The sequence below is a fragment of the Peromyscus eremicus genome, chromosome X, assembly GCF_949786415.1.
Source record: "Peromyscus eremicus chromosome X, PerEre_H2_v1, whole genome shotgun sequence".
NCBI lineage: Eukaryota > Metazoa > Chordata > Mammalia > Rodentia > Cricetidae > Peromyscus > Peromyscus eremicus.
Genome location: NC_081439.1, coordinates 113,900,095 through 113,927,098, shown reverse-complemented (window position 1 = coordinate 113,927,098; position 27,004 = coordinate 113,900,095). Strand labels below are relative to the sequence as shown.

Here is a 27,004-nt window from a genome sequence, read left to right as displayed (position 1 = left end):
AGGGATGCACCACTGCACGCTGTTTATATAGCCCTGGTGATTGAACTCAAGACTTTTGTATGCCAGGCAAATACTCTGCCAACTGAGCTACGTCCTGAGCCTCAGCCTCATATTTTTCCCTAAGAAAATCTAGATTTGCTGTATTGGAGAATGAAGAGTGGAAATAGTGTGCAGTGCTTAGAACACCTTCCCAGTGTGTGAGAATCCCTGGGTTTTCTTGTCAGCACCAGCAGAAGAAGCATAGAGATGGAGAGGAGGAGGAATGGAGCATGGAGAGGGAGGGGGATGGAGAAGGAGGAAGAGAAAGTGTAAAAAAAATCACTGCTTGAATAGTTTTGAGCAATATCAAACTTCCACCAGAAAGACCATTAGGAATCCAACATAGTGAATTTGAATGCCACTTTCCCCATATTCCCAATAGTTTCAAATTTTATTAACATTTGAAAAAAAAATCTCTGGTAATAACACGGCGTGGGAATGGATTCCAAAGCAAGCTGAAGGGCGGTTTAGTTTGAACTGTCTTTGACATGCTGCCCCTAGTCCTTTCCTTTCCCAAGCTCTCACCCTTACAGGAAGATAACCCGAGAATAGGGCTTGATGTAAACCCCAGAGGAGCTTCCTACAAGTCTAGTTAAGGAAGCAAACTAAACCCTTCCTTACAGAAAAGCAAGACTAGAAAAGGAAAGTATAATTAGGTTCCTCTGCTGGATAATGACATTTTTAAGTATTTCCTTCCTCAGCCCAGTCACAAGCCAGCTGTTTGCAACTTTCAAATGTGTCCTTTTTTTTATTTGTGTTTAATAGAGACTTACCAAGCAAAGGCCCATGCCAAGAAATAAGCTAAATTGACCTTAGAGGGCTTTTCTTCTAGCCATACAGTAATTATTGAAGAAAAAGAAGAGGCTCATTTGCTGGTAGCGTCCTCTTTAGTGCTAGACAAGTGCTTCCCAATGCATAGCAGGACAGCATTTTTATAGCAAATGGCACTTTGGGCCATGTCTTTCTTGGTTCTCTGGAACAAACACACCAAGCATAACTCTTATTTTGTTTTGCTCAAGCTGTAGTTACAGTACAAAGAAAATGTTATGGTGAGTGCTCTGTCCATTGGAACTTGTTATTAATAAGGAGAGCCTGAGAGGATCATTTTTTCACACAAAACAAGAAACCAGGGGGAAATTAGCTTTCTGTATTTCATCATAAATCATGCATAATTTAGGGAATAGAGGAGACTATTGATGAGGCTGAACAAAATTAGTTTCTTGTTGCCGAGAAGAATAAAAATATTTGCAACAAAGCTGTCTAATTTCTTAAATATTCTTAAGCGTTCTAAAATTTCATGCTACCACAACTTTTACTGTCAGTCTAGTGAAGATGGAGGAAGATAGTTTTCCAGACTCAATAAAAAATTAAGAGGCAGAAGGGACCTTATAAACGTCCAGTCCAACTCTATTTTACAGATCAAACACCTGAAGTCCAGACAGCTGAAGTGTCCTATTCAAAATCACTCAGAACCAGGGGCAGAACTTGAGCTACAAAACTCAGGACTCTTGTATTCATTAAGAATAAAGTCTGACCCCCCTTGCTCATGTAATCCCTCTTCTCACTCTTCCACTGGACTCCTGGAGCTCAGCCTGGTGCATGGTTGTGGATCTCTGCATCTGCTTCCATCAGTTACTGGAGAAAGGCTCTATGACGACAGTTAGGGTATTCATCGATCTGATTACTAGGGTAAGCCAGCTCAGGCACCCTCTACACTATTGCTAGCAGTCTAGTCTGGAGTCCTCCTTGTGGGTTCCTTGGAATTTCCCTAGCTCCAGGTTTTGGGGAAATCTACAGAGACAACTGAACCAAGCTCAAAGGAACTCACGAACTTTAAACTGACAGCTGTGGAACCTGCATGGGACCAGACTAGACCTTCTGCATATGGGAGACAGTTGTAAAGCTGGGTCTGTTTGAGGGACCCCTGGCAGTGTGATCAGGATCTATCCCTGGTACATGAGCTGGCTTTCTGAATCCCATTACCTATGGTCAGACACCTTGTTCACCCCTGATGCAGTGGGGAGGGGCTTGGTCCTGCCTCAACTGAATGTACCAGGCTAAGCTGTCCTCCCATGGGAGAACTTACCCTGTTGGAGGAGGGGATAAGGGGTGGGTTGAGTGAGGGACAGGCAGGGAGGAACGGGAGGAGGAATGAGAGGGGGATCTGTAGTTGGTATGTAAAATGAATTAAAAAAATGAGAGAGAGAGAGAGAGAGAGAGAGAGAGAGAGAGAGAGAGAGAGAGGGAGGGAGGGAGGGAGGGAGGGAGAAAGAGAATACAGTCTGGAGGCAAGAGATGGCTCAGAGGTTAAGAGCACTTGCTTCTCTTGCAGAAGACCTGGGTTAAGTTCCTAGCACCTACGTGGTCGGCTCACAACCACGTGTAATTCCAGTTCCAGGAAATGCAAAGCCTTCTGGCCTCCTTAGGCACCAAGCATGCATTTAGTGCATGCACATACATGCAGGCAACACACAAACAAACATGAAATAAAAAGTAAAGACTACAGTCTGGGCTGGGTGTGAAGATGCATGCTTTTAATCCAAGCACACAGGAAGCAGAAGAAGCAGGTGGATCTCTATGAGTTCAAGGTCAGCCTGGTCTACAAAGCAAGTTTTAGGTTAGCCAGGGCTATATACCTATTGAGACCTCGTCTCAAAAAGATACAGGCTGGTCTTTCCCCTCAAAAGGCTTATGTGATCTTTGTTGCTAGTTTCCTTTAATATCAGTAAAGCCACAGAGATTTCCAAATTGCATAGAAGTAGCTATTGGTCAATTCATTAAGGATCCGCCTAATAACATCATTCACTTAATGCTTTATTTCTGAGAGACCATGGTCATTAAGTCTCCTATTATTAAATGTTGAGCACATTTCCAAGATTCCTATGTGATAGACCATGAATCTCTTACATATTGCAGGCTTTTGAAAATCAATTCAGTTTACTTTGTCTGAGACAGAATCTCACTATGTGGTCTAGGGTGTCCTGGACTCACTGTGTAGGGCAAGCTACCTTTGATCTTAAAGAGTCTCCTGCCTCAGCCTCCTTAGGGCTGAGCTTACAGATCTGCACTACCATCTGGCTTTGTTTTAAATCATAGGCTGTCAAGGAAATAAGCTGTATTTTGGGGGCATTCATATGGCTTCCTGGTCTTTTCTAAATGCACAATTTCGGCTATCTGACAACAAAATTTATCTATATAATAGAATTTTCAAGCACAACTTTTCAGATTTTAAAGTAATTTAAAACACTCGAGGGGAATCATAATTAGTTTCTCCCCATAGATATCCAATGTCATAGATGCATTTTCATCATTCATTTATATATAGTTGCTTCGAGGTGAATTAAAATTTTTCATTTAGGCGATGAGATTAAATATATCCTGTTGTGGGAGTACTAATAATTCAAGGAGCAGGGACAAAGATTAATGCAGATTAGAATCTTAACTCATGTGCTTTTAATAGCTTACTTGATTTACCTCAGTTCTAAGGAGCCAATGAAACAAGCCACCCAGCTAAAACTCCAGACCTAAACCGATCCTCAGTTCTCAAGGTAGGGGATTGCTAATCGTGAGAGTTATCTGACAAGGGAACTGGGCTGACAGCTGGCTTTTTATAAGATTTCCAACTGTAGCTGAAAGATAACCTTTCTAGAATCCACCGGAGTTTAGGTGGTGGTGTTTGGTCTAGCGTTCCTTTTGTTTTCATTTCTGGTTGGTTTTGTTGCTTTTTTTAGACAGTCTCACATAGCCCAGGCTAGCCTCAAACTTGCTGTGTGATGCAAGATAAGAACTTAATTGAATACATATTTTAGACTTAAACATTATTAACCCATTATTTTATGTAATTTAATACATACTAGTAAAAAGTGTAAAACAGGAGCAGGGAATATATCTCAGCCTAGCTCTCAAATATTTCAAAGCATAATGTTTAAGCCTAAAATATGTATTCAATTCAGTTCTTATCTTACTCACAACTTTATAAATGGATAGCAATCTATATTTATTTGAATGACTCACTGAGATTAAATAAGAAAACTCACTGTATTAATAAATGGAATTTATGATTACTAGTCAAGCATGGTGGTGCATTCCTAGATTGCCAATACTTGGGAACTAGATGTAGGAAGATCAGGAGAGCAAGCTCATCCTGTGCTCATATAGCCCAGATTGACCTTAAACTTACAATATGGTCTTACACGATGATCTTGAATTCTTAATCTTCCTGCTTCCATCTCCCAAACGCTGGGATTACAGGGATATGCCACGAGACTTGGCTTGTCAGTTCCCATTATTTACTTTCATCATTAGTTTTTATACTAGAACATGTCAGCCATTTTATTACAGAATTCTTTTTGTGCCAGGCAGTGGTGGTGCACATCTTTAATCCCAGCACTCGGGAGGCAGAGGCAGGTGGATCTCTGTGAGTTTGAGGCCAGAGTGGTCTACAGAGCAAGATCCAGGACAGGCACCAAATCTACACAGAGAAACCCTGTCCCGAAAAACAAAACAAAACAAAACAAACAAAAACCCAAACTCTTTGCCTATAGCACATGTGAACCTTTATGTTTGCTGTTTCCTACATCTTCAGGAAAAAATACGGCAACCACACTGAAAATATTTTAGTTCATTGTCCTTCACCAATTTATAGACTACTGTCTCATTTCAGGGAACTATCACGTCATGCACCTCATACATATTCAATTTAAGGGCGGAGATGTAGTCCAGTGGTAAAGCGCTTGCCTAGTTTGTGCAAGGTCCTGGGTTCAAGTTTCAGTACTACTCATCAAAAATTCATTTGCATCACAGATGAACATAATCATATATATCAGGGCCACTGTTTAAAAAATCTTAACAGCAAGGCATGGTGGCTCATTCCTGTAATCCTAACACTCGGTAGGCTGAGACTGGTAGCTCACTCTGAGTTCAAGGCCATCCTGTACAACAAAGTGAGAAGGTGTCTCAAATAACAATAAACAAACAAAAGTAAAAGCACAATCATTTCTTCATACCTACATCAGATTCCCATCCTTCAATTATATTCGAAGGTAAAACGTGTTTCATTAATGTTTTAGGTAACTGTTTCTATTGTATTGACTGAAGCATTTTAAACAAATTCTCAGCTTCATGTCATGATGGTACATTTCCATTGCTCAAAGTGCTAATATTAATATCGTTACTTAAAGCATTTACTTTAGATTTAAAACTTTTAACATGATGTTTCCTATTTAAAAACCCTTGAGATTTTTTAAAAAGAAAACAATTGGGGTTTAAAAAATACAAAACCCTTAGTGAACACCTGTAAACATGATGTTTTGTTGTTGTTGTTGCAAAAGTCCAAATGTATTAAACTTGTATTTAATTAAGTCAGGTAATAGTCATGAAGATGAGCAAAAAAATTCATAAAAATGAAAAAGGTTATATTTTCTGACATTTTCTCCCCCCTCCCACTTTAATTAGAATGTAAAGTTGATCAGGGCTAATTAGGATGAGTACAAATTCAGTGAAGCCCCAATTACTTATTATTTTCTTTTTATTCAATTAGCTTTTATTCATCTTGCTGTTTCTCTTCCTACACCTTCCCAACAAATTAAACACCCAAGGATTCCTGTGCAAAATAAGCAATCCTTGGATCTGTAGTATAACTAGCTGCATTGATTTTCAAAATTGCTTTCATAGATGACATGGTTTTCCTCCTCAGTGGAAACTAGCAATTACTGAAAGCATTATTTAAAAACGAGTATGGCCATTAAGGACCTAGTTTGTTATAGTCCTAGAGATCAAACACAGGTCCTCAAGCATGCTGGGCAAGTGCTTTACTACTGAGCTGCACTCCTAGATCTCAGCACATCATTTTTAAAAATGGTTTGCCTGGTGGTTAATTGAATAATCACACTTCATTAAAATCTGTACTTTTATGTGTCTAATAATTTCATTTTGTTGTTCCTATAAGTAAATCCAGATCTCAGTATGGCACAAATCCTACTTTTAAGAGGTGGCTGTGGCTTGCTCCTTTGTCTCTCTGATCTTTCAGCATTTACCCTGATATCTGGCTCCAGGTTTTTATTATCAAGACCAATTAGGATTCGTGCTACATCTCAGGTTTTAAACAAAATCAAGGGACTAGGAATGGGACTCGGGAGTGAGTAGAGTTACTGCCTAGCATGTGCAAAAACCTGGATTCTGTTTCCAATCACACAAAATCAAATAAAACAAGCAATTATCAAGGGACAGCCTGAGTATGTTGGAGCATACCTGTAATCACAGCAACTGGGAGGTGGAGGCAAGAGGCATGAAGGCCACTCTGGCTACATGAAACCTTGCCTCAAACAAACAAACAAAAAATTAAGGAGAAAATTTTTCTATGTATTAATACCTTAGAAGTATATGACTAGATCTTCAACATAGTTTTTATTTGGAAAACCGTAAAGTATTACTGCAATGAATTTAAGAGCACAAGAATCAAGCACGCAAACTCTATAGATAAACAGAATATTGGGAAACTGAAAAAATGACCAATAGGAGATAGTCTAAACTCTACTATATCATCCGTTATTAATCTAACTTGCTTTACTCCGCCCCCACCACATGTGAGAAAATCTTGAACTATATGAATCACTTAGCAGAAATCTACTAGAATAAACTAGAGAGCCAGTATCAGAAAATGATGGATGGTGAGTGCTTCTTTTAGAGGGTGAGTTAGAAGAAGATCCAATTAGCTAAGCAGTAGTGGCGCACACCTTTGATCCTAGCACTCAGGAAGCAGAGACAGGCGGATCTCTGTGAGTTCAAGGCCAGCCTGGCCTACAGAGTGAGTTCCAGGACAGCTAGGCTTGTTACGAAGAACAATCCTGTCTCAAAAAACCACAAAAAGAAGAGGAGAAAGAGGAGGAGGAAGAGGAGGAAGATCCAGTTTTGCTGCTGTTTCCATCAAGAGTGCAAGAGTGTCTAGATTAGGAGAAGTGCGTGCTACTCATCTGTTACAACGTTCAAGAAACACTGTTTTGTGTACACAGAACATGAAATCCGTGATGCAAACATCTAGCCTTTAGTCATAAAAATAGTTCCACAAGAGCAGAATGAGAAAAATCAGCACATCTCTTCTATTTCTCTTTATACAATTAAAGCACGCTTTGGGAGGTATGCTTTTTAATAAAACTCCCTACCAACTTTAGTTTTTGTTTTGGTCATTTTGAGTCAGACTTTCGTGTATCCCAGGCTGGCCTTAAACTTTCTATGTAGTTGAGGATTATCTTGAAGTACTGGGATCACAGTGTGTACCACTAAAGCTGATTTATGTGGTTCAGGGGATCATGCATGCTAGGCAAGCACTCTTCCAACTGAACTACCCTACCAACTCCACTTTTTTGTGTGGTACTGGGCATTGAACCTGAGGCCTCATGCAAACTCACCATGCTCAGCCACTGGGACTACGTATAGTCCTAGATACAAGTATAATATTCTTATGTGTTTCTCTAAACTTCTTAACCGAATGCCTAAACATCCCTTCTAAAAGTGTATCCATCAAACATTAATAATACACATGCTAGGGAAATGAACAAAAGTTGATAGCACCCATTTGGAATTGTACTTTGTAACTTTTCCATACAGGAATGTACCATATTTCTGAATATATATAGTAGTCACAGTATACTTTAAAACAAAGTGGAAAATGGCCAATAATTGTTTTTTATAACTCCCATGTTAATACTCACCAAACATTTTGTTGACAGTTAAGAAGATTAGGGAGGTTAAAAGATGGTAACACGTGCAAATTTAACTTGGCTGATTTTCAAGCTCCACTTTACCTATGACAAAATGGTAGGCCAGGAAAGACATGTCTTATTTAACCAAATTTGAATTGTGGAAGTAATGCTTACTCACTGCCATTGATGTGTAAAACATGGAAGACGTTAATAGAAAAGCAAATTTGACGCCAGTCATGGTGGCTCACACCAGAGGTTGCAGCAGAAACCCTGCCATGACTTTCAGGCCAGCATGGGCTTCAGAATGAGATAGTTCATTACTTTGAAAAATAACCGCCATTTTAATGGATAATGAAACTATGGTATATATTCAATACTAGTATTATTCAGCTGTAAATAAAAGTGAAATCACAGTATCTGCATTAAAATGGATGGACTTGGGAAGTATATTAAGTGAGATGACTGAAACTCAGATACAAACAAACAAAAAACATATGTTTTCCCTTATATATATCTCCTTGTCTATAATTTACAGATGTATAAATTTAAGCAGGTGTAAGTGTGGGTATATTACACTATTTAGAAAGAAGTCCAAGAGCAGACACAATTAGGTGATGGGAAGAATGGAGAACCAGCAAACTCTGGATACATGATTTATGAAAGCAGATACAAAGCTAGATTTTAAAGTTTCAACTCCATCATAGTTTTCTTTTTTGTGATAGATAGGGAATAAAATATAATTGATAGTGAAAGTGTAAATCCTCAAGCACAGCACCATTGCTTCAGAATGGCCATTTTACTATGTTTCAAGTTTGGGACTTGGCAAGTGTTTGAGTGCTGTGGTGGTTTGAAAGACAAGGGCCCCCAAAGGGAGTGGCATTATTAGGAAGTGTGGCCTTGTTGGAGGAAGTGTGTCATATGGAGGCGGGCTTTAAGGTCTTTTTCTCAAGATTAACTCAGTGTGACAGTCAGTTGATTTCCTACTGTCTTCTGGTCAAGACGTAGCCAGCACCACGTCTGCCAGCACACCACCACGCTCCTTGTCATGATGATCATGGACTGAACCTCTGAAACTGTAAGCCACCACCTCACTTAAATGTTTTCTTTCTAAGAGGTGCTGTGGTCATGGTGTCTCTTCACAGCAATAAAAACCCAAACCAAGACAAGTGCCTTCTTTAAACTAGCTAAGTGATGCTGTTATTTGTGGTTTTGTTTATTTTATATAGTGAGTTAATTAGAACAAAGTGATTTATTTTTAAGAAACTATCATTTCAGTATTAACCAAGGACTATAACATGACTATTACTTATTCATTCATTTATTTGTTTTGAGACTGGGTTTCACTCTGTAGCCCAATAGAGCCAGAACTCACTCTGTAGGCCAGGCAACCTGGGATTATAAACATGGGTCATTATACTTAGCTTGATTTTCTAAACATACACTGTAACTAAATAGATAAATTCTCCTATAGCACACAATGAAGAGTATAAACACATTTTCAAATACTGACCAGAAACCCTTGACTGTGACAAAACAACACTACTAGGCCAGGGGAGGAAGGGCTAACTCTGTGGCAGAGCCCTTGCCTGGTATAGGCGAGGCCCTGTATTTAATCCTAGTTAGATGTATGTAAAAGCAGAATTGCTACACTCACTGCCTTGATGTAAGTGTTCATTTTTGCAGTTTCATTCTTATAATAGTATCTGCCCATGGGAAAAAATGATCCTCAAGTCCATACCATCTCATGTAGGGTGTATGTGAATGATAAATCATTAAGGCTACCATTTAAAAATGACCCAAGAAGGGCTGGAGGTGTAGTTCAGTGATAGAATATTTGCCTAGCATGTGAAAGGCCCTGGACTCAAATCTCATCAACACAACAACGAAAGTGCCCATGAGAGATTCAATAGACCTTCTTACCATAAACCCACAGCTTATTCAGGGCTAAAGAAGCCCTACATCCTGTTCCCTGCTAGATTATGCTTATATTGCTATAGAAAAATGACCCGTTTCTCCCTTTTCACTTAAATGTGAAATATGGAAAACGAAAATGTATTTCTCATAAAATCAAATTTGAAATATGCTTTGGTAATTTTAGCATTAGTTTAAAAGTAGTATTTTACATCTGTCTAGTTTCTTCAAATTTCGTGGACTTGCCAATTGAAGCCTTATCAGGTCCTGATTACCCTCGGAGAATGAATTGCTGCTCATCACATACACTTGAGAGCCTAATTTTTATCTCATGTTCTTGTACTTTCCAATGTCCTCAATCTTTTTAACAGTTTCCTCAACCGGGGCCTTCTTTTTTATTTTATATCATCTTTCCCTGTATTTCATTTGTGTTGATGGGCTCCAAATAGGACAGAGGTTGTTTCCCAAGGTGAATATTAATATTCCAAAATATTGCAATGAGATTAGATTTCAACACACTTGCTATTGAGTTTGATCACTAATGACCAGATGAATTTTTATCATATTTGGGTAGGGCATGCCTGGGAGAGTCTGACTTAGCATACAAACTCTGCGGCATACACAGAGTTCACTTTGGAATTACCTTAGGGATACACAAACAAATAAGGCAGTTGCCCTCTAGAGCAGCTGAAACCCAGACACATGATATGGGTGTGTGTGAGAGGGATGACATGACACTGGGAGGAGACCAAGTGTATTATGCCAAAACTAAGTGATCCAGACAATTTTATGCAATGCTGAGGATTCAATCCAGGGCCTCATGCATGCTAGGCCAGGATTCTACACCTCAGCAATACTACTAAACCCAAAGAAAAATTTTAATCAATAAATTATAAGAAAATGTCACCACATAATAAAATACTTTGTGTATAACTGTAGCAAAAAGAAAACACCTCCAATGTGGTATTTATGCTCTAATTTAAGCACACTACTGGTTTATTTATTTATTTGTTTGTTTAATGTAGCCCAGGGTGGCCTTAAATTCTCTGTATACCCAAGGACCATCTTAAACTTCTGATCCTCTTGCTTAACCTCCATTATGCTGGGATTCCAGGCATGCACTGCTATTTCTAGTTTATGTAGTGCGAGGGATTGAACTCAGGGTTTCTTGCATGCTAGGCAAGCACTCCACCAAGTTATCTACATCCCGCTATCCGATACTTTTAAATATGCAAATGACTTCCACTTCCTAAGAGCTCCTAGACTGCTAATATATTTGCAAATATATTATTATATTAGACTTCTTATATATTTTTCAAAGTTTATTTAGCCGTTTTTTGAGACAAAGTCTCATTCAGTAGTCAAGGCTAGCATCAAATTTGCTATCCAGCTAAGTATGACTTGAAATCCAGATCCTCCTGCTTCTACCTCCCAAAGGCTGGGATTAGAGACATGCTGGCACCATGCACAGCCAGATTTTACCTAGTCTTGTTCACACAACTGAGTTAGGTACATTGTCAGGAATGTACCTAATTAATTAATTAATCTAAAATACATAAACCATTGTGATATATACCAGACTTTTCCCTATATTTTTTTTCTTCTCCTTCTTTACCATAACTGATTTTCACAAACACAATTTTAATTTCCTTCCTATTTACCCTTTCTCCCATCAACAGCAGTTCAGCTGTGTACTAAACCTGTAGTTCAGTGGCTGTATTCACAAAAGAAGAAGAACATAGCTTAGTGAGGTATCACTGGGAAGTTTGTTGTTTGCTGAGCTGAATACTAAATACATTCTCCAGTTCATACTTTTTTAGAATTTTACAGTTTCCTATATGGCTTTAAATATATTTCTATTGGGATAAAATGAAAGGCCTAGTGACTTATCAAATATATTTTTAAAATAAATGCTTTCAAAACAATTTGTTGAAGGCTAGAGAGATGATCGGCATTTAAGAGCACATCCTGCTCTTGAAAAGGGCCAGAGGCCAGTTCCAGCACCCAAACCAGGCCACTCACGAGCACCTTTAACTCCAGCTCCAAGAAATGTGACATTCTCTTCTTGCCTCTGAGGACAGCAGTCACATGCATATACCCACACACAGATACATATACATACACACAGATACATATACCCACACACAGATACATATACATACACACAGATACATATACACACACACAATGAGAGGGAGAAATGGGAAGTATGCAAACATAGTCCTCTTGTGTATGAACTTCTGAAAAAATTAAACATTCAAAAATTTTTAAAGTTTTTAGTCAGGTGTGGTGGCAAACACTTTTAATTCCAGGATTTGGGAGGCAAAGGCAGGTGGATCTCCATGAGTCTGAAGCCAGCCTGATCTATATAGCAAGTTCCAGGCCAGCCAGGGCTACATAGTGAGACTCAGTCTAAAAGAACAAAAACAATAACCAAATTAAAACAAAAAAATTGAGTAATAATTGGTATTAGCTTATTTTACAAAATAATTCAAAGTTACATTTATTTCTACCAGAATGTAATGGTACCTTTTCTTTTTGATGTTTGCAGGATCCTTGGTCTAAAAGTTCTGATAGTCCTGTGAATTATAAAATAAAACCATCATGATTATTACAAGAAAACTTTGAAACAAAATCAATTGTGATTTCATTATAAACACTTGAGTCTCTGTACTAATGAGAAGTCTGTATACTATGTAACATCACATCATTGCATTGCCTTTCTCTAAATATTAATATGAGATAAGATAAAAAGCAAAGATGAAAAAGTTCTTGCAATGCTGGGGATTGAACCCAAGACCTCACGCACGCTAGGCAAGCACTGTGGAGTACTACCACTAAACTGCAGATTCCCAGAGATATTTTCTCTGAAGTGCTTTGGAAAGCTGGTGGTGTTTGTCAGTGGGTAGAGTGTTTTAGCTAGCATGTTAGATGCTCTGGGTTCGAGCCCCAGCACTGTGAAAACTAGATACGGTGCTGCATGCCTGGAATTCCACTACTTAGGACGTGGAGGCTAGAGGATTCGAAATTTAAGATTATCCCCTGCTACAAATTGAATTTGAGGGTAGCCTGAAGTACATGAGCTTGTGTTTGAAGCAAATCAATAAAGTGCTATAGATGCTTATGAACAAATTCAAACTTGGTCAGAGAAAGATTATGGTCAAACCAGGGTTAATGAATTGCCGAATTCACCACTTGGTCACTTGATTTTTTTCTTTTCAGTATATAAAATGATAAACTGAAACAAATGATATTTTAATCTCACTAAAGCAAAATAACTTCATTTTCACAGAGTTTGGAAGTCTACTTTTTTTGAAGCTACTGGAATGCTTCCTTGGGGGCCAGATTAGTTCAGTGATGGAGTGCTTGCCCTGTGTACATGAGACCCTGAGTTTTATTCCCAGCATTGCAAAAGGAATTTATTTTACAAGCAATTTAGTATTTTCAGACAACATAAACTTAAATGGAAAATTGTCACTTAACCTGATAGGGTAAGCTTACAATCCTATTTATTCAGGAGCCAAGCCAGGAGGATGTCAAATTCAAGGCCAGTCTGACATACACAGTGAGTTGAAGGCTACCCTGGGCAATTTATCAACATCCTGTCTCAAAAAGTAAAACGAAGGCCAAGGATATAGTTTACTGGTAGATTGTTGGACTAGTATGCACAAGACCTTGAGTTCCATCTCTTGGGATGGAAGGAAGGAAGGAAGGAAGGAAGGAAGAAAGGAAGGAAGGAAGGAAGGGAGGGAGGGAGGGAAGAAGGAGGGAAGGAAGGAAGGAAGGAAGGAAGGAAGGAAGGAAGGAAGGAAGGAAGGAAGGAAGAAGAAAGAAATTGAAAAAGAGAGAGACATGAAAAAGAAAGTGGTCACATATGAGTTAGCCATGGTAGTTCACACCTGTAATCTCAGCACTTGGGAGGCTGAGGCAGAAGGATCATCACAAGTTCAAGTCCAACCTGAGCTACAGAGAAAGACCTTGTCTGAACAAACAAACAGAACCGATGAAAAGCTGAAACTATCGCATGGACTTGTGAATAGGGCTTGAAGGCAAACCACTGCAGTTCACACACATTTGTGAGGATGGAAAGAAAACCACTGTAAAAAACAAATTGGAATAGAGATTTTAAAATCATTGCTTTTCTCAGTGGCTTCCTAGGGCATGCAGGGCTGATGGGAGAAGGCTGAGTACAAAGCATCAAGAGGGAGTTAGACTGAGAGCTTCTCTCGATCTTTACTGTGGCTGTAGTTATAGAAATGTATGTGATTCCAAAACTGATTCAACTATACATGAAAAAGCTGCTGAATTTAGTTGGGAGCAGATAACATGTTTAAGAAAGAAAAAAGAAGGGTAAAGTATTTCACAGGTCATTTTACGTTTGTGTTTGAAACAGTCCCACTCTGTAACCCAAGCTGGCCTCACACTTGAGATCCTCCTGCTTCAACCTTGTGAGTGCTGAGATTACATGCAGGCATCACCATGCTTGACAGGAAAACAATCACACAGAATTGGGTATGTATAGTCAAATATATTCCCCTAAAGACTTGAGTGGGGAACGATTAATATCCATCACCAGTTCAAGAGATACAGACTTTTAAGCCCTCCTTCCTTACCTTCCTAGGTTTCTTGGTAAGAGAAGCCGTTGGGGTGACTGGAATCAGTTGGATGTTCCTTATAGTTAGTTGCTTCACAGTGGTGTTGCCATTCTGTGTAAACAGAAAGAAGTGTACCATTACTATTCAAGCCCTTGGCAGAAACAGCTGTTGATGAGCAGGGGTGTACTTAGGGCAGGATCACAGTGCAACAGGGAGGATCTCTTACCACAAAGCAAGTGGGGAACCCAAGAATCATGTTGATAAAACAATGGCACCCTTGATCTTTTGGAGGAGAGAACTACATGGTCATTGAGGTGCTTACCCAGTACCCAAGAAAGGCATTGTGAACACTCAATATTGAGCTATTATACAATATACTCAGGCCCTAAAATTAATATTTTCCTTATGGTTGGACCTATTGCTGTGCTATTGAAAACTATAAACTAATATACATATCTATGCCTGATATTTCATTTGTATTGTAATTCTCACTAAATCATTTTTGGTCCTTTCTTGCACAGTATTACTCCCATAACTCAGAATTTTTTTTTTTTTCGGTTTTTCGAGACAGGGTTTCTCTGTGTAGCTTTGCGCCTTTCCTGGAACTCACCATAACTCAGAATTTTAAAATGCATTCTTTTCCAAAACTGGAGTCAAGTTATACTTGTATAGTACCATAACTCAGAATTTTAAAATGCATTCTTTTCCAAAACTGGAGTCAAGTTATACTTGTATAGTATGTATTCTCTTCCACCTCCCAACATCCAGGTTCTCTTATTCACTCATGCCAACACCTAAAGTGATGAAATGAATCTGCTCAGTTAAGGAACTCCAACAGCATCTACAAACTAAATCACTATGAAGCCTGAAAAGGTCCAAGACTCCAGAGCTCAGTACTCGCCTAGCCAGTGACTCCAAAAGCTACTGTCAAATGAGGGCCTGGTGCCCATCTGAGGCATCTTTCCAAGGAAAAGATGTCTTCCTCCAAGAACCCATTTCCTCATCTACTAACTTCTCAGTCTGGAGGTTGACATTAGCCAGAGTCTCTCTTGTTTTGTCATGGATGCTCAGAAAGAAGAGTAAAAGCCATGGAACAAGCACAGCTAAGTAACTACGTAACTACAATGTTTACAGACATTTAAAAACATAAAGTAGGGATATACCTATAGCCTAAACGTTGAAATTAAAGGCTGTATGTCAACCTCTCTGTGGAAATATTATAAATTATTGAATTAAAGGCCATATTAGCTCAGTAAATCTACCCCTAACAATCTAACCTACAGCTGCTAAATTATATAGATGGGAAGAAAATTGTTTTGTCATCTAAACATTTCAGCACAAATGAACTTGTGTGTGTGTGTGTGTGTGTGTGTGTGTGTGTGTGTGTGTGTGCATGCAAGTGCATGCCAGTGCATGTACCGGCATGCACACATGGAGCCAGAGGTCAGAGGTCAAAGTCAGATGTTTTCTTCAATCACTTTCCACATTATTTCTCTCGTAAATCTGGAGTTCACAAATTCATTTAGACTGGCTGACCAGTGAGCTCGAAGGAACTTCCTGTCTTTGTTCCCAGCCCCTGCCAGTGCTGATGTTACAGGGCACACACTACCACGCCTGGGTTTTTCACATGGGCACTGGGACTCAAACTCTGGTTCCACACTTGTGTGACAAGCACTTCACTAATTAAGCCATGTCCTTAGTCCTCAACCTTTTGTTAAAGACCAGGGTCTCATGTAGCCAGGCTGGCTTCAAACTTGCAGTCAAGGATGGCTTTGAACTTCTGGTCCTCCCGCCTCTACCTACTCAGTGCTGGCAACAACTGAACTTTTCTTGGGTTAATCAGGAAAGAGAGCAAGTTGGTCCATTGGTCCACAACAGAATCAACCTCCATCAGTATCTCTCTATCTCTCTCTATCTCTGTCTCTCTGTCTCTCTCTGTCTCTGTTTCTTTCTCTGTGTGTCTTTCAATGTCTCTCCCCTCTCTGTGTCTCTGTTTCTCTGTCTCCCACCTGTGTCTGTCTGTCTCTGTGTCTGTCTGTCTCCCGCCTCCACCCCCACTATATTGTCCAGGCTGGCCTGATATTTCTAGGTTGGAAGAATCCTCCTGTCTCCACTTTTCCAGTATTATATCTATAGAGAGACTTCACAACTCCCAGCTACATCTACAGTTTGGGGTCAGAAAACTGTAATTTCAGCTCCTCTTTCACATAATGACATTTATTCTTATGGGTAAAACTGTAAAATGTTTCTTTGTAAGGGTATTTTTGTAATTGTTGTGTGTATGTGTGAGCCTGAGTCAGTTTGTGGGCATCGCATGTGTGGAGGAACCCACAGAGGTCACAAGAGGGTGGCAGGTCGACTGGAACTGGAGTGATGGGAGGTTGTGTGCTGCAATGTGGATGCTGTCAACACAACACCATATTAGTGAAAACAGAAATTTTCTACAAAGTTAAAATGTGAATGTTGTACCAGATTTAGAGTTTCTTCCCAAGTCTGACTCACCTGCATAGCAGTATGCATTTTCCTGCAAAAGAAAAGAAATTATTAGTGCTGTAGCCAGCCCATCTGAAGGAAAAGACGTAACCGAATATACAAATGATGAAAACAGTAACTCAAAGTATGGCACTCACCGTTCATGCATTGCTTCTCTGCTTGCTAAATCCATCCCTTCTTCCTGGAAGGGAAGGAAATAAGAATAAACTGAGGGCCCAACTCCTACTTGTCTACTAAATTTCATTTAGGTTGGGAGTTTCAAATTTCACTAAGCTGTACTTCATTCTTATCCACTAGGCTATGGAAGAGCTACATTGTTTCATTACAAGCAAATCTCCAGCAAGTGGCCGGCTCTCTACTCTGTTATCCTACAAATTACCACAGCAGTGGTCTATTACTTCTGCATTGCAACATATCAAATACACAGAAATGGACTGTATGAGAAACTCTGTGCCTTCCAGCAGTCAAGGGAGAGAACTGCAAGATTCACAAGTCCATGCTTTTCTCTACTAGTAGTACTATGATGGTCTTAGTCTATATCATACTAAATGCCTATCACTATGTTTTTTTTTAAGCAAATGATAGGATTTAAAGATGATTTAGACCAAACCACTGAAGTTCAAAATATGTATTACAGGGCTGGTGGGTGGCTTAGTAGGGGAAGGTGCTTGCCATCAAGCATGATGACCTGGTTCTATTCTATTCTATTCTACATGATGGAAAGGGGAGAACCAGTGTAGTTAGTTAGTTAGTTTTACTCTTTGACTCTTTTAACTCTTTTAGGGGGCCCACCACCCAGCTCCCAAATAAATACACATGGAGGCTTATTCTTATTTATAAATGCCCAGCCTTAGCCTTGCTTGTTTCTAGCCAGCTTTTCTAAACTTAAATTATCCCATCTACCTTTTGCCCCTGGCCTTTTATCTTTCTCTATTTCTGTATGCCTTTCTTTACTCTTACTCTGTGGCTCACTGTGTAGCTGGGTGGCTGGCCCCTGATGTTCTCCTCCTTTTTTTTGCTCCCCGATCTCCTCCTCCCAGATTTTTCCTCCTATTCATTCTCTCTGCCTGCCAGCCCGCCTATCCTTTCTCCTGCCTTTCTATTGATCATTCAGATCTTTATTAGACCATCAGGTGTTTTAGACAGGCACAGTAACACAGCTTCACAGAGTTAAACAAATGCAACATAAAAGAATGCAACCCATCTTTGCATCATTAAACAAATGTTCCACAGCATAAACAAGTGTAACGCTTCCCAAACTAATATTCCACAACAAATCAGCTCCCCAAAGTTGTTCTCTGACCTCCACACTTGCACCCTTGAATGCTTTCATCACATGAGCACTAAATAAATAAATAAATAAATAAATAAATAAATAAATAAATAAATAAATAAAATTTAAAACATGCATTACCTAAGTAAGGAAATTCATTGCTTTTATAAACTCGTAAGACAGGCACTTAGAATATTTATCAAAGAAGTAACAAGTATTAGTGAAAATATGGAGAAACTGTAATCTTGGGATATTGCTGGTGGTAATAAAAGTGATACAGATTCTGTAGGAAAGTCCCCAAAGAGATGAAAATAAGGACTCATATTTTTACACCAACATTCCTAACAGCACCGTTCACAAGAGGTAAACAACGAGGTGTCTTCCAGGAGATGAGGGGCAAAATGTGCTGTGTCCACACAAAAGAATATTATTCAGCCATATATAAAAATGAAGGTATGAGTTCAGTATGTGGTGCAGTGGTAGAGTGTTTGCTTATCATGTACAAGGGCCTGGGTTCAACTACCAGTAGTGCTAAACAATTAAATAAATAAAGTTCTGATATATACTGCAGCGTGGATGAATCTTGAAAACATTATGCTAGGTGGAAAAGGCCAGGACAAATACTATATGATTTAATTTATATGCAGTACCTAGAATAGTCAAAATTCATAAAGCCAGAAAATAGAATGGAGCTTACAGGATGGGGCTGGGGTGGTTGTGAGACTTGAAGGTTATTGTTTAAATGGATGCCTAGTTTCTTTTGGGCATGACAAGAAAGTCCTAGAAATAGAACCTATTATCTAACATTGTGAATGTACTTAATACCATTAACTGTACTCTTAAAAATGGTTGAAATGGGGCAAGGGATACAGTTCGGTGGCAGAGTGCTTGCCTAGCATGCATGAAACCCTAAAGTGCCAGCTACTCGAGGGAAGCGGAGACAGGTAGATCACCCAAGCTGGGGAGTTCAAGACCAGCCTAGGCAGTACAGTGATGTCTGGTTTCAAAACAAACAAATAAAATCCTACAAACCTCTGACTCTTTTGCCTGCTTTGGGGACTTTTTTCATTTTACTGGGTCGCCTCATCCAGCCTTGCTATGTGGGTTTGTGCCTAGTCTTATTGTAACTTGCATGCCGTGTTCAATTGATATCCCTAGCAGGCCTGCTCTTCTCTGAAGGAAAACAGAGCAGGAGTGAATCTGGGAGAGAAGGGAGATGGGGGAGAGGAACTGGGAAGAGCAGAGGGAGGGGAAACTGTAATGTAATATATAAGAGGAGAATAATAAAAAACAAAAAATAATCCTACAAAGAAATCTTGGACAGAAGTTAATACTAGCAATGTAAAGTTGAAGCAAATATTGTGGAAATTATGGACTATTATAAATAGGAATTCATATTTACTATCAGTACTGAGCTTTTATTAAAAACACTTAAGAATTTCTAAAAATACCGTTTTCTTTTTATCTCATTCTTTAGTATTTCTCTGTTTGTGGGGAGGGGGGACATATTGAGACAAAGTCTCCTGTAGGTCAGGCTGTCCTTGAACTCCTGATCTTCTTGCCTTCAACTTCTGAGCATTGGGATTCCAGACATGCACCACCGTGGCCACTGTATCTTTGTATTTCTGTTTTGGTTATAGTCAATGATTCATACAGTCTGCTAGCACAGTGGCGTATATTCAAAATGTATAAATAAACATGGTTTTATATGTACTTTGTAGGCACATATACTCACAGTTTGTATTGATGTTCTGTGTGATTAAAAGAGTTGAAAGGTTCAGGTATATAGCTCTATGGTAGAGTGTATGTTTAACATTCACAAAACCCTGAGTTCAAACCCAAACAGAAAATAAATAAATAAATTTAAAGATTATAGTCTATAATGTGGACACTAAATGTCTCATGTAGCTCAAGGTAGCCCTGAACTCATGTAGCTGACGATGACCTTGAACTCCTTATCTATCTTCTTCCATCTTACAAGCCCTAAAATTCCTGGCATGTGATACCACACCTGGCAGTTCATCCATTTTGTTTTAGGAAAACATTCCTTGAATTAAAATTTTAATTGCACATGATGTTTCTAGAATTATGGAAACAGCAGTTCCAATAATAAATAATACTATAGGGGCTGGTGAGATGGTTCATTGGGCAAAGATGCTTGCCTCCAAGCCTGATGATGACCTTTTTGATTGCCAGGACCTACATAGTGGAAGGAGAGAACCAGGTTCCACATACTGTCTTCTGACAGCCACACATGTCACGGCACATCCATATCCACACTCACAAAGAAATAAATACATTCAATAAAAAATAATTCAATTTAAAATGAGCAGCTGTTAATTTTTAAAATTCTCTTACTTGTTTGATTTGGAAAATCCGGTTGGCAGATGTACGAGTGCGGGAAGGCAGAAACTGAAAATTAAAACGTAAGAGTCAAACTTGCTTTAATGTTTCTGATTAATAATTTAAAATATGAAGTTAATGTTATATTGTCTAAAATACTTATTGAGTGCCTATTGTACAGTAGCAATGGCATTTGTTAACTTCAAAGCTTAAAACATTAAAATTGGATCTTGACTAAAGCGTTGTGTTATTCAGAAGTCTATATATGTCAAAATGAAATAATTGCTAACAGAAGAAACATGAGACAAAACATCAGTAAAAATGTTTGTTTACCTTGGAAGTTAGTCTGTTTTTGAGAAAGAGTCTCTTGTAGGCCAGGTTGGCCTCAAACTCCTTATCTAGCTGAGCCTCTCCACTTCTGAGTGCTGGGATTTCAGGGTTCACAACCACATCCAGCAACATCCCCAACTTTCCTTCCCTAAGACACTAGAGATCGACGTCATCTCAGTTCTCTTGCTGGTTTTCATCAAACACTTAAGCTTAGTGAAAGGTGTTACCAGGACAACATGCTCCAGCAGTTACTAAACCATCAGCTAAGCTCACACACACACACACACACACACACACACACACACACACACACATACATACACACACATACATACACACACACACACACACACACATACATACACACACACACACAAAGAAACCTGAACAGAGCGAGTTCATCAAGTATCTTAAAATCCTGCTGGTGAAAAGAAATTTTCATAGTATGGGTTGACTTAAGGCAACACTTTCAAGTAGTTTCCAAAATTTTACTCTTCGTTGCTAAGGTACTTGTTGCCTAGGTCCTTTCTCTTTTTCAGAACTACTTCCTCCTTTTTTGTCTTGTCTCAAAGCTCAGGAAAATCCACGTAAGTGGAGAATGAAGGAATGAGGGGATTCAAGGCTAAGTATGGACATAAAGCTTAAATTACCCTCAGAATTTATCTATTCTATCTGTAGCCTGGTTGTTTCCTAAAATGCTTGGTGTGAATTTATCTTTAACTAACTTTCACATTCTGATTTTATTTGTGGTGCTGGGGAATCAAACCTAAGATCTTGTGTAAGACAGGCATGTGTCCTAACACTAGCCTACATACTCAGCCTCATTATGTATTAAGAACACACTGAGTGGAGCATTTAAAAAATCTCTAATAAGTATCTACTATGTGCCAAAGCACTTTGCTAGGACCTAAGGATCCAGAAGTAAAAATGCAATCTTCCTGACCTTGAGAAAATCAACCTCTAGTTAGGAAAAAAATCCAAGCAACTGCCAAAGCAGAGTTCTGACTGTGGGAATTCAAAGAAGATTCGTGCCTGAGGTCTTACAATAGGCCTCACAGAGTAGATAGGAATTCTGGTTTTTTAGATTTATTTATTTTATTATTGTATGTTTATGAGTGTATTGCCTGCATGTATATATGTGTCCAACACATGTGAGCCTGGTACACTCAAAGGTCAGAAGAGAGCTTTGGATGTGCTGAGACTGGGGTTACAGATGGCTGTGAGCCTCCATGTGGGTGCTGGGAATTGAAGTCAGGCCTTCTTCAAGAGGAACAAGTGCACTTAACCACTGAGCCATCTCTCCAGGCTAAGGTAGGCATTCTTGATGTGTTCAGAAGGTATTCCAATGAAGAGGAAGAACAGCTCAGGGAGAGAGGCGTGTTCCAGGCACAGAGAGACACAAGGTGTTGAAAACTTGCTGGGAGGAAGCAGCAGGAAATAAATTTGGTGAGAAGTGGTTGAAACTGAATTGCAATTTTGGGAATTTAGACTTTGATCTCAATAGAAAGCAAAGTATAAGTTTCTCCACATTCTTAAATCTTAAAGATCTTTTAAACAAGCAAGTTCCGTCTGCTTTGAAAAGTTAAAAAAAAAGTAGCAACAATATGTGGAAAAATTTCAAGTGAAGGAAGGGGGGGTTAGAAGCAGGGTCTAAAAAATAGACCTTAATATATTATATATATTATATAATATAATAACAAGAAATAATGGACATGATGATGCACACCTGCAATCCCAGAACTCAGAGACTGAAGCAGAGGGATGAGAGTCCCGGGCTAGCCTGGAATACGTAGTAAGACCCTGTTTGAAATGAATCTTGCCCCTACTGTGCTGTTTTATTTTGGAGTGAAATAAAGTCTTACTTAGTACTAATATTTGCTTCAAAGAAAAACATTTAGACAGAGGCCTGGAGAGAGGGCTCAGCAGTTATGAGTGTGTACTGCTCTTGCAAAGGACCTGAGTTCAGTTCCCAGCACCCAGGATGGGTGGCTCACAACTGCCTGCAACTCCAAATCCAGAGGATTCAACACTCTTTTCTGGACTCCATGGGCATTTACACACACACACACACACACACACACACACACACACACACACACACTTAAAAATTAAAGTAAATATTATTAAAAAACACACATATTAAAAATCATTTAGACAGTGGGGTTCGAGAGATGGCTCAGCAGTTAAGAGCACTGATTGCTCTTCCACAGGACCTGGGTTCAATTACTAGCACCCACATGGCAGCTCACAACTGTCTGTAACTCCTGTTCCAGGGGCTCTGACACCCTCACACATATATGCATACAGGCAAAATACCAATGCACATAAAATAAAAATAAAAAACATTTAGACCAAAAAAAGAACAACTAGAAGAGACAAGAAATGAATGTCCAATGGGCAAAAAGTAGAATGGGAACAGAAATCCAAGCCTGAGTGGACATGTGTAGGAGTAGGGGACAGAGAGGAAAGGCTTAAAGTACCATCTGATTTGAGTTGGGCCTTGTAAAGTGAGGAGGTTGGCAGCATATTCCACAGAAAAGTGAAGATGTTTGATATATTTTAGGCAAGGATATTAACCTGGTGTGCAGCCAGGAAGGGAGAGAAAGAAGAGAAGGCTCTGTTGCCAAAAGAGTTGAAAATGATGGAGAGTTTGATAAGCTATACTCAATTTTTTAATTACAGAAAAATGATCTGCTCCAGTAAATATAAGAGAATAGCAAGTAGCAGGTTATACCCGGCAGCACTATGTATTAGATTTGGAGTGGACATATGCAGGTACTCAGCTCTGAGCATGGTTTAGTTCCTAGCCAGAGAATGGGTGTAGACCAGCCTTTTCTAGTCATGTTCTTGGCCTGATGTTTCAATAACACTGTGTGCCTGTGTGTGTGTGTGTGTGTGTGTGTGTGTGTGAGAGAGAGAGAGAGAGAGAGAGAGAGAGAGAGAGAGAGAGAGAGATAGAAGCAGAGACAGAGACACAGAGACATAGAGGCAGATTTTTGGAAATAGGGTCTCACTATGTAGCCCTAGTTAGCCTGGAGCTTACTAAAGATACCAGGTTGTCCTTGAACTCACAGAGATCCACCTCCTTCTGCTTTCTGAGTGCTGGGATTATATGCATGCACCATCAAGTCTGGCTTTACTCCCTGAACCATCTCACAGGCCCATTGGCTATTTTCTTGATGCCTAGGACCATGCTTTCTTCCAGAAAGCTTACAAAAGCTCATGCTTTTATAGTTCAAATTACTAGAAAGTTCACTATGTAATGTGAAATGTTAATGTTTATGAGGTTTATAATCTAATCGAAAAGTCATGGTAGCATCAACCTAAGTATATGCATATCCCCTACATAGAACTTTTACATTAGCTGAATTATCATTAGATATTATTGTGAGAGAGGAGAAAGGGTGTGGAAATTGTTCCAAACTCATTATTAAAGACTTCTTGGAAGATATTTTTAATTGATATTTAATAGGTGGTGAAGAGACAGTTTAGTTTGAAGCAAAGGTCTAAAATGTCCCATTGGAAATCTTTGTCCAGGGAATCACAAATGACATTGTGTTAAGAAGGACTGAAGTGGACCTGTAGAACCATAAGCCACTGGAAGACTTTTAAATTGGATACACGTAGCTCCAATATGTGATTGGCCGATTCTTTTAATAGTACCAGTGTGGAAAATTAACCAGGAAAGGCAAGAACTCTGGAAGGAAGTCTCCCTCCCTCCAATCTAAGCGCTGCAGGTGGCACTTGCGGGGAAATTGCCTTGTGTGTTTTTTCTCGTGTGAAACAAGAGACTGAAGTTGAACTACAACAGGGTTGTAAAGCTCAGTGGTAAGAGGGCTTGTTTAGCATGCAAAAGGCCCTGGGTTCAATCCTCAGGACTGATCCTTTTCTGAGATGTTGATAAAACTTCGTGATTGTCTTTTGTGTAAATTCTCATTGTGCCTTTTTCTCCTAGTCTGGGAGGATGAATTCCTTGGAAGGAAGCAAGAGTAGCAGGGCCAAGAAATGATGTCATGAGGGTGGAATATGTGCATGTTTCTGGATGTTTAAGGGAAATAGAAGTGAAAGGGACTGGAGTGTGTGCTAGCTAAAACTCATTCCCAAGAAGTATATTCACTTTAGAAATGAAGAAGTCAGTCTGAGATTTTTTTTCTTTTTTTCAAAAAGCACAGCTGGGTATGGAGGCCTATGAATCCCAGCATGCTAGAGTTTGAGGCAGGATCTTGAGTTTGAGTTCAGCCTATATTACATAGAGATAAGAGAGCTAGATAGGGAACAAACTTAATGTGTATAGATATTAAAAGTTTTAAAAATTAAATTTAAAATGTCCCAGTTTTACTATTTTTAACCCATTCCCCATTGCAGTTGCTTCAGATAAAATACTTAGATAATCCTGAAGGAAGGGTTGTAGGCCGTGTTTCGAGATCACTCTGCCTGGTTCCAGAAATGACTCAAGGAAGCTTATATTAGTACTTACCAGGAATGAATGTGGGTTGCATAGACAGAGTACAGAACGGTGTAAGGAATGAGAGGATACACTTTGCTACTAAGGGAGCATAAACTGATTTGGAGCTTGTGGCAGCCAATGTGCAAAGCTAATGTCCTAGCAGATAGATATCATGGGTTGTACAGTTCAAATGTCTGGGCCTACTGTGGTAGCACATTCCTGCAACTCCAGCACTTAGCAGAAGACCTCAAGTTTGAAGACAGCCTGGGCCACACAACTAAATGCTGTCTCAAAAAAAAAGGGAAAGAAAGAAAGAAAGAAAGAAAGAAAGAAAGAAAGAAAGAAAGAAAGAAAGAAAGGAAGGAAGGAAGAGGAAATGGGTAGGTTGATTAGGAAAACCAACACACTGTTTGTCATTTCACTAAAGGTTTGTTATTCTCTACAAAAGGGCATGTCACTCAGTGGAACTATGCTTTTTCTGAGGACATTCAAAATTAGTGAGGTGGAGGCAGAAGGACCCCAAGTTGGAAGGCAGTTTAGGCTACCTAGTGAGACTCCATGAAGACTGAAAGAAAAGTGGTTGTGAGAGGCTGGGAAGAGGTGGGTAACAAAACTTGAGTGTTCACACTTGGTTGAAAATTTTTAAATGCTATAGAAATGTACAAAGTAGAAGTCAAATTTGTCCTATAACTGCATATTCCAGAGATAAGTACTAACAGCAGTTTGATAAACACATATTTATATGTTATGTAAATATCTTGGAGTCTAATTGCTGGGAACATATTAATAAAGCTATGAGAACGGGAGAGTGTGGACATGGAAGGAATTTGGGTCTCTGATGACATCACTGAACCACTGAATTAGGCAATCCTGAAACCTCCTCTGTTCTCTGACTTCTTACAGTCTAAGCTCCTTCTAACTGGATTTTGTTGCTTCTGCCTACCACACTGTAATTCATCATGTCATTCTCCTGGATAACTTAGCATTTCTGTACTAACGTAAGCATATACTTACATATGGCTTATATTAATGAAATGATACTTGGACACAATAAAAACATATGCCTAGTGCTGTCATAGCAAGCTAAATCAATAAGCATTGAAATCCCCATCATGAAGTAAGTTAAATGACCTGAATTCTTTGCAACCTGGACTAGTTCTACAAGATGGTTTACTTAAAATACATTGTATTAGCCTGATGCTTATGTAAATTAAGAGTCTATAATTCCTCTAGAATGGCATTAAAATGCTGGGTACATGGTTATTGTCTACACATATTATTAGTACTAAAAACATCTTGAGGCCAGAAAAATGGATCAGTTGGTGGCGTTTCCTATGCAAACTTGAGGACCTGAGGTCAGATCCCCAGCATCTATATAAAAGCCAGGCATCATGGCATGCACCTGTAATCCCGGAGCTGGGAAGACAGAGACAGGAAGATCCCTGCAATCTGCTGGTCAGCCGGTCTAACTGAATTGGTGAGCTCCAGGTTCAGTGAAAGAACTTGTCTCAAAAAAATAAGGTGAAGAAACATCGAGAAAGGCACCTGATATTAAACTTTGACCTCCCCAATTATGCATACACACTTACACATACACCTACACATGCAGCCTTGTAAACATACATACACACACAATACATCTAATATTTATTGACCAGTATGTGCAAGTTATTTATTATGAAAGATGTAATTATCAAAAGAAGCCTATAATGTCAATGTTATCATATTCTCATCTTACAGATGATGCAATTAAGGCATAGAAAAAGTAATTTGGCCCCAAACAATTGAGCTGAGCTTTTATGTACAGTGTTATTTATTAGTGTCCTTACATTTCCACCCTTCTTCATCAGAAACCAATCTGCCTTAATTATAT

The 27,004-nt window shown here is 39.1% G+C and overlaps 1 protein-coding gene across 2 annotated transcripts in view; it reads right to left on the bottom strand.

The window, feature by feature from the left end:
- The window catches only part of LOC131899126 (P2R1A-PPP2R2A-interacting phosphatase regulator 1-like), a 61,782-nt gene that overhangs the window by 21,204 nt on the left and 13,574 nt on the right, over positions 1-27,004 (bottom strand). Inside the window, exons 4-9 of one of the 2 annotated variants that reach the window (XR_009376057.1) lie at positions 20,370-20,423; positions 16,876-16,919; positions 16,748-16,769; positions 14,264-14,356; positions 12,180-12,229; positions 7,749-7,841 (exon numbers count right to left, since the gene is read on the bottom strand). Coding sequence is in view for 1 of the 2 variants with exons in the window: in XM_059250512.1 (XP_059106495.1) it covers positions 12,212-12,229; positions 14,264-14,356; positions 16,748-16,769; positions 16,876-16,919; positions 20,370-20,423 (231 nt within the window). In the remaining variant the exon portion in view is untranslated. The remainder of the gene's footprint in view (positions 1-7,748; positions 7,842-12,179; positions 12,230-14,263; positions 14,357-16,747; positions 16,770-16,875; positions 16,920-20,369; positions 20,424-27,004) is intronic. The other variant, XM_059250512.1, reaches the window with a different exon arrangement.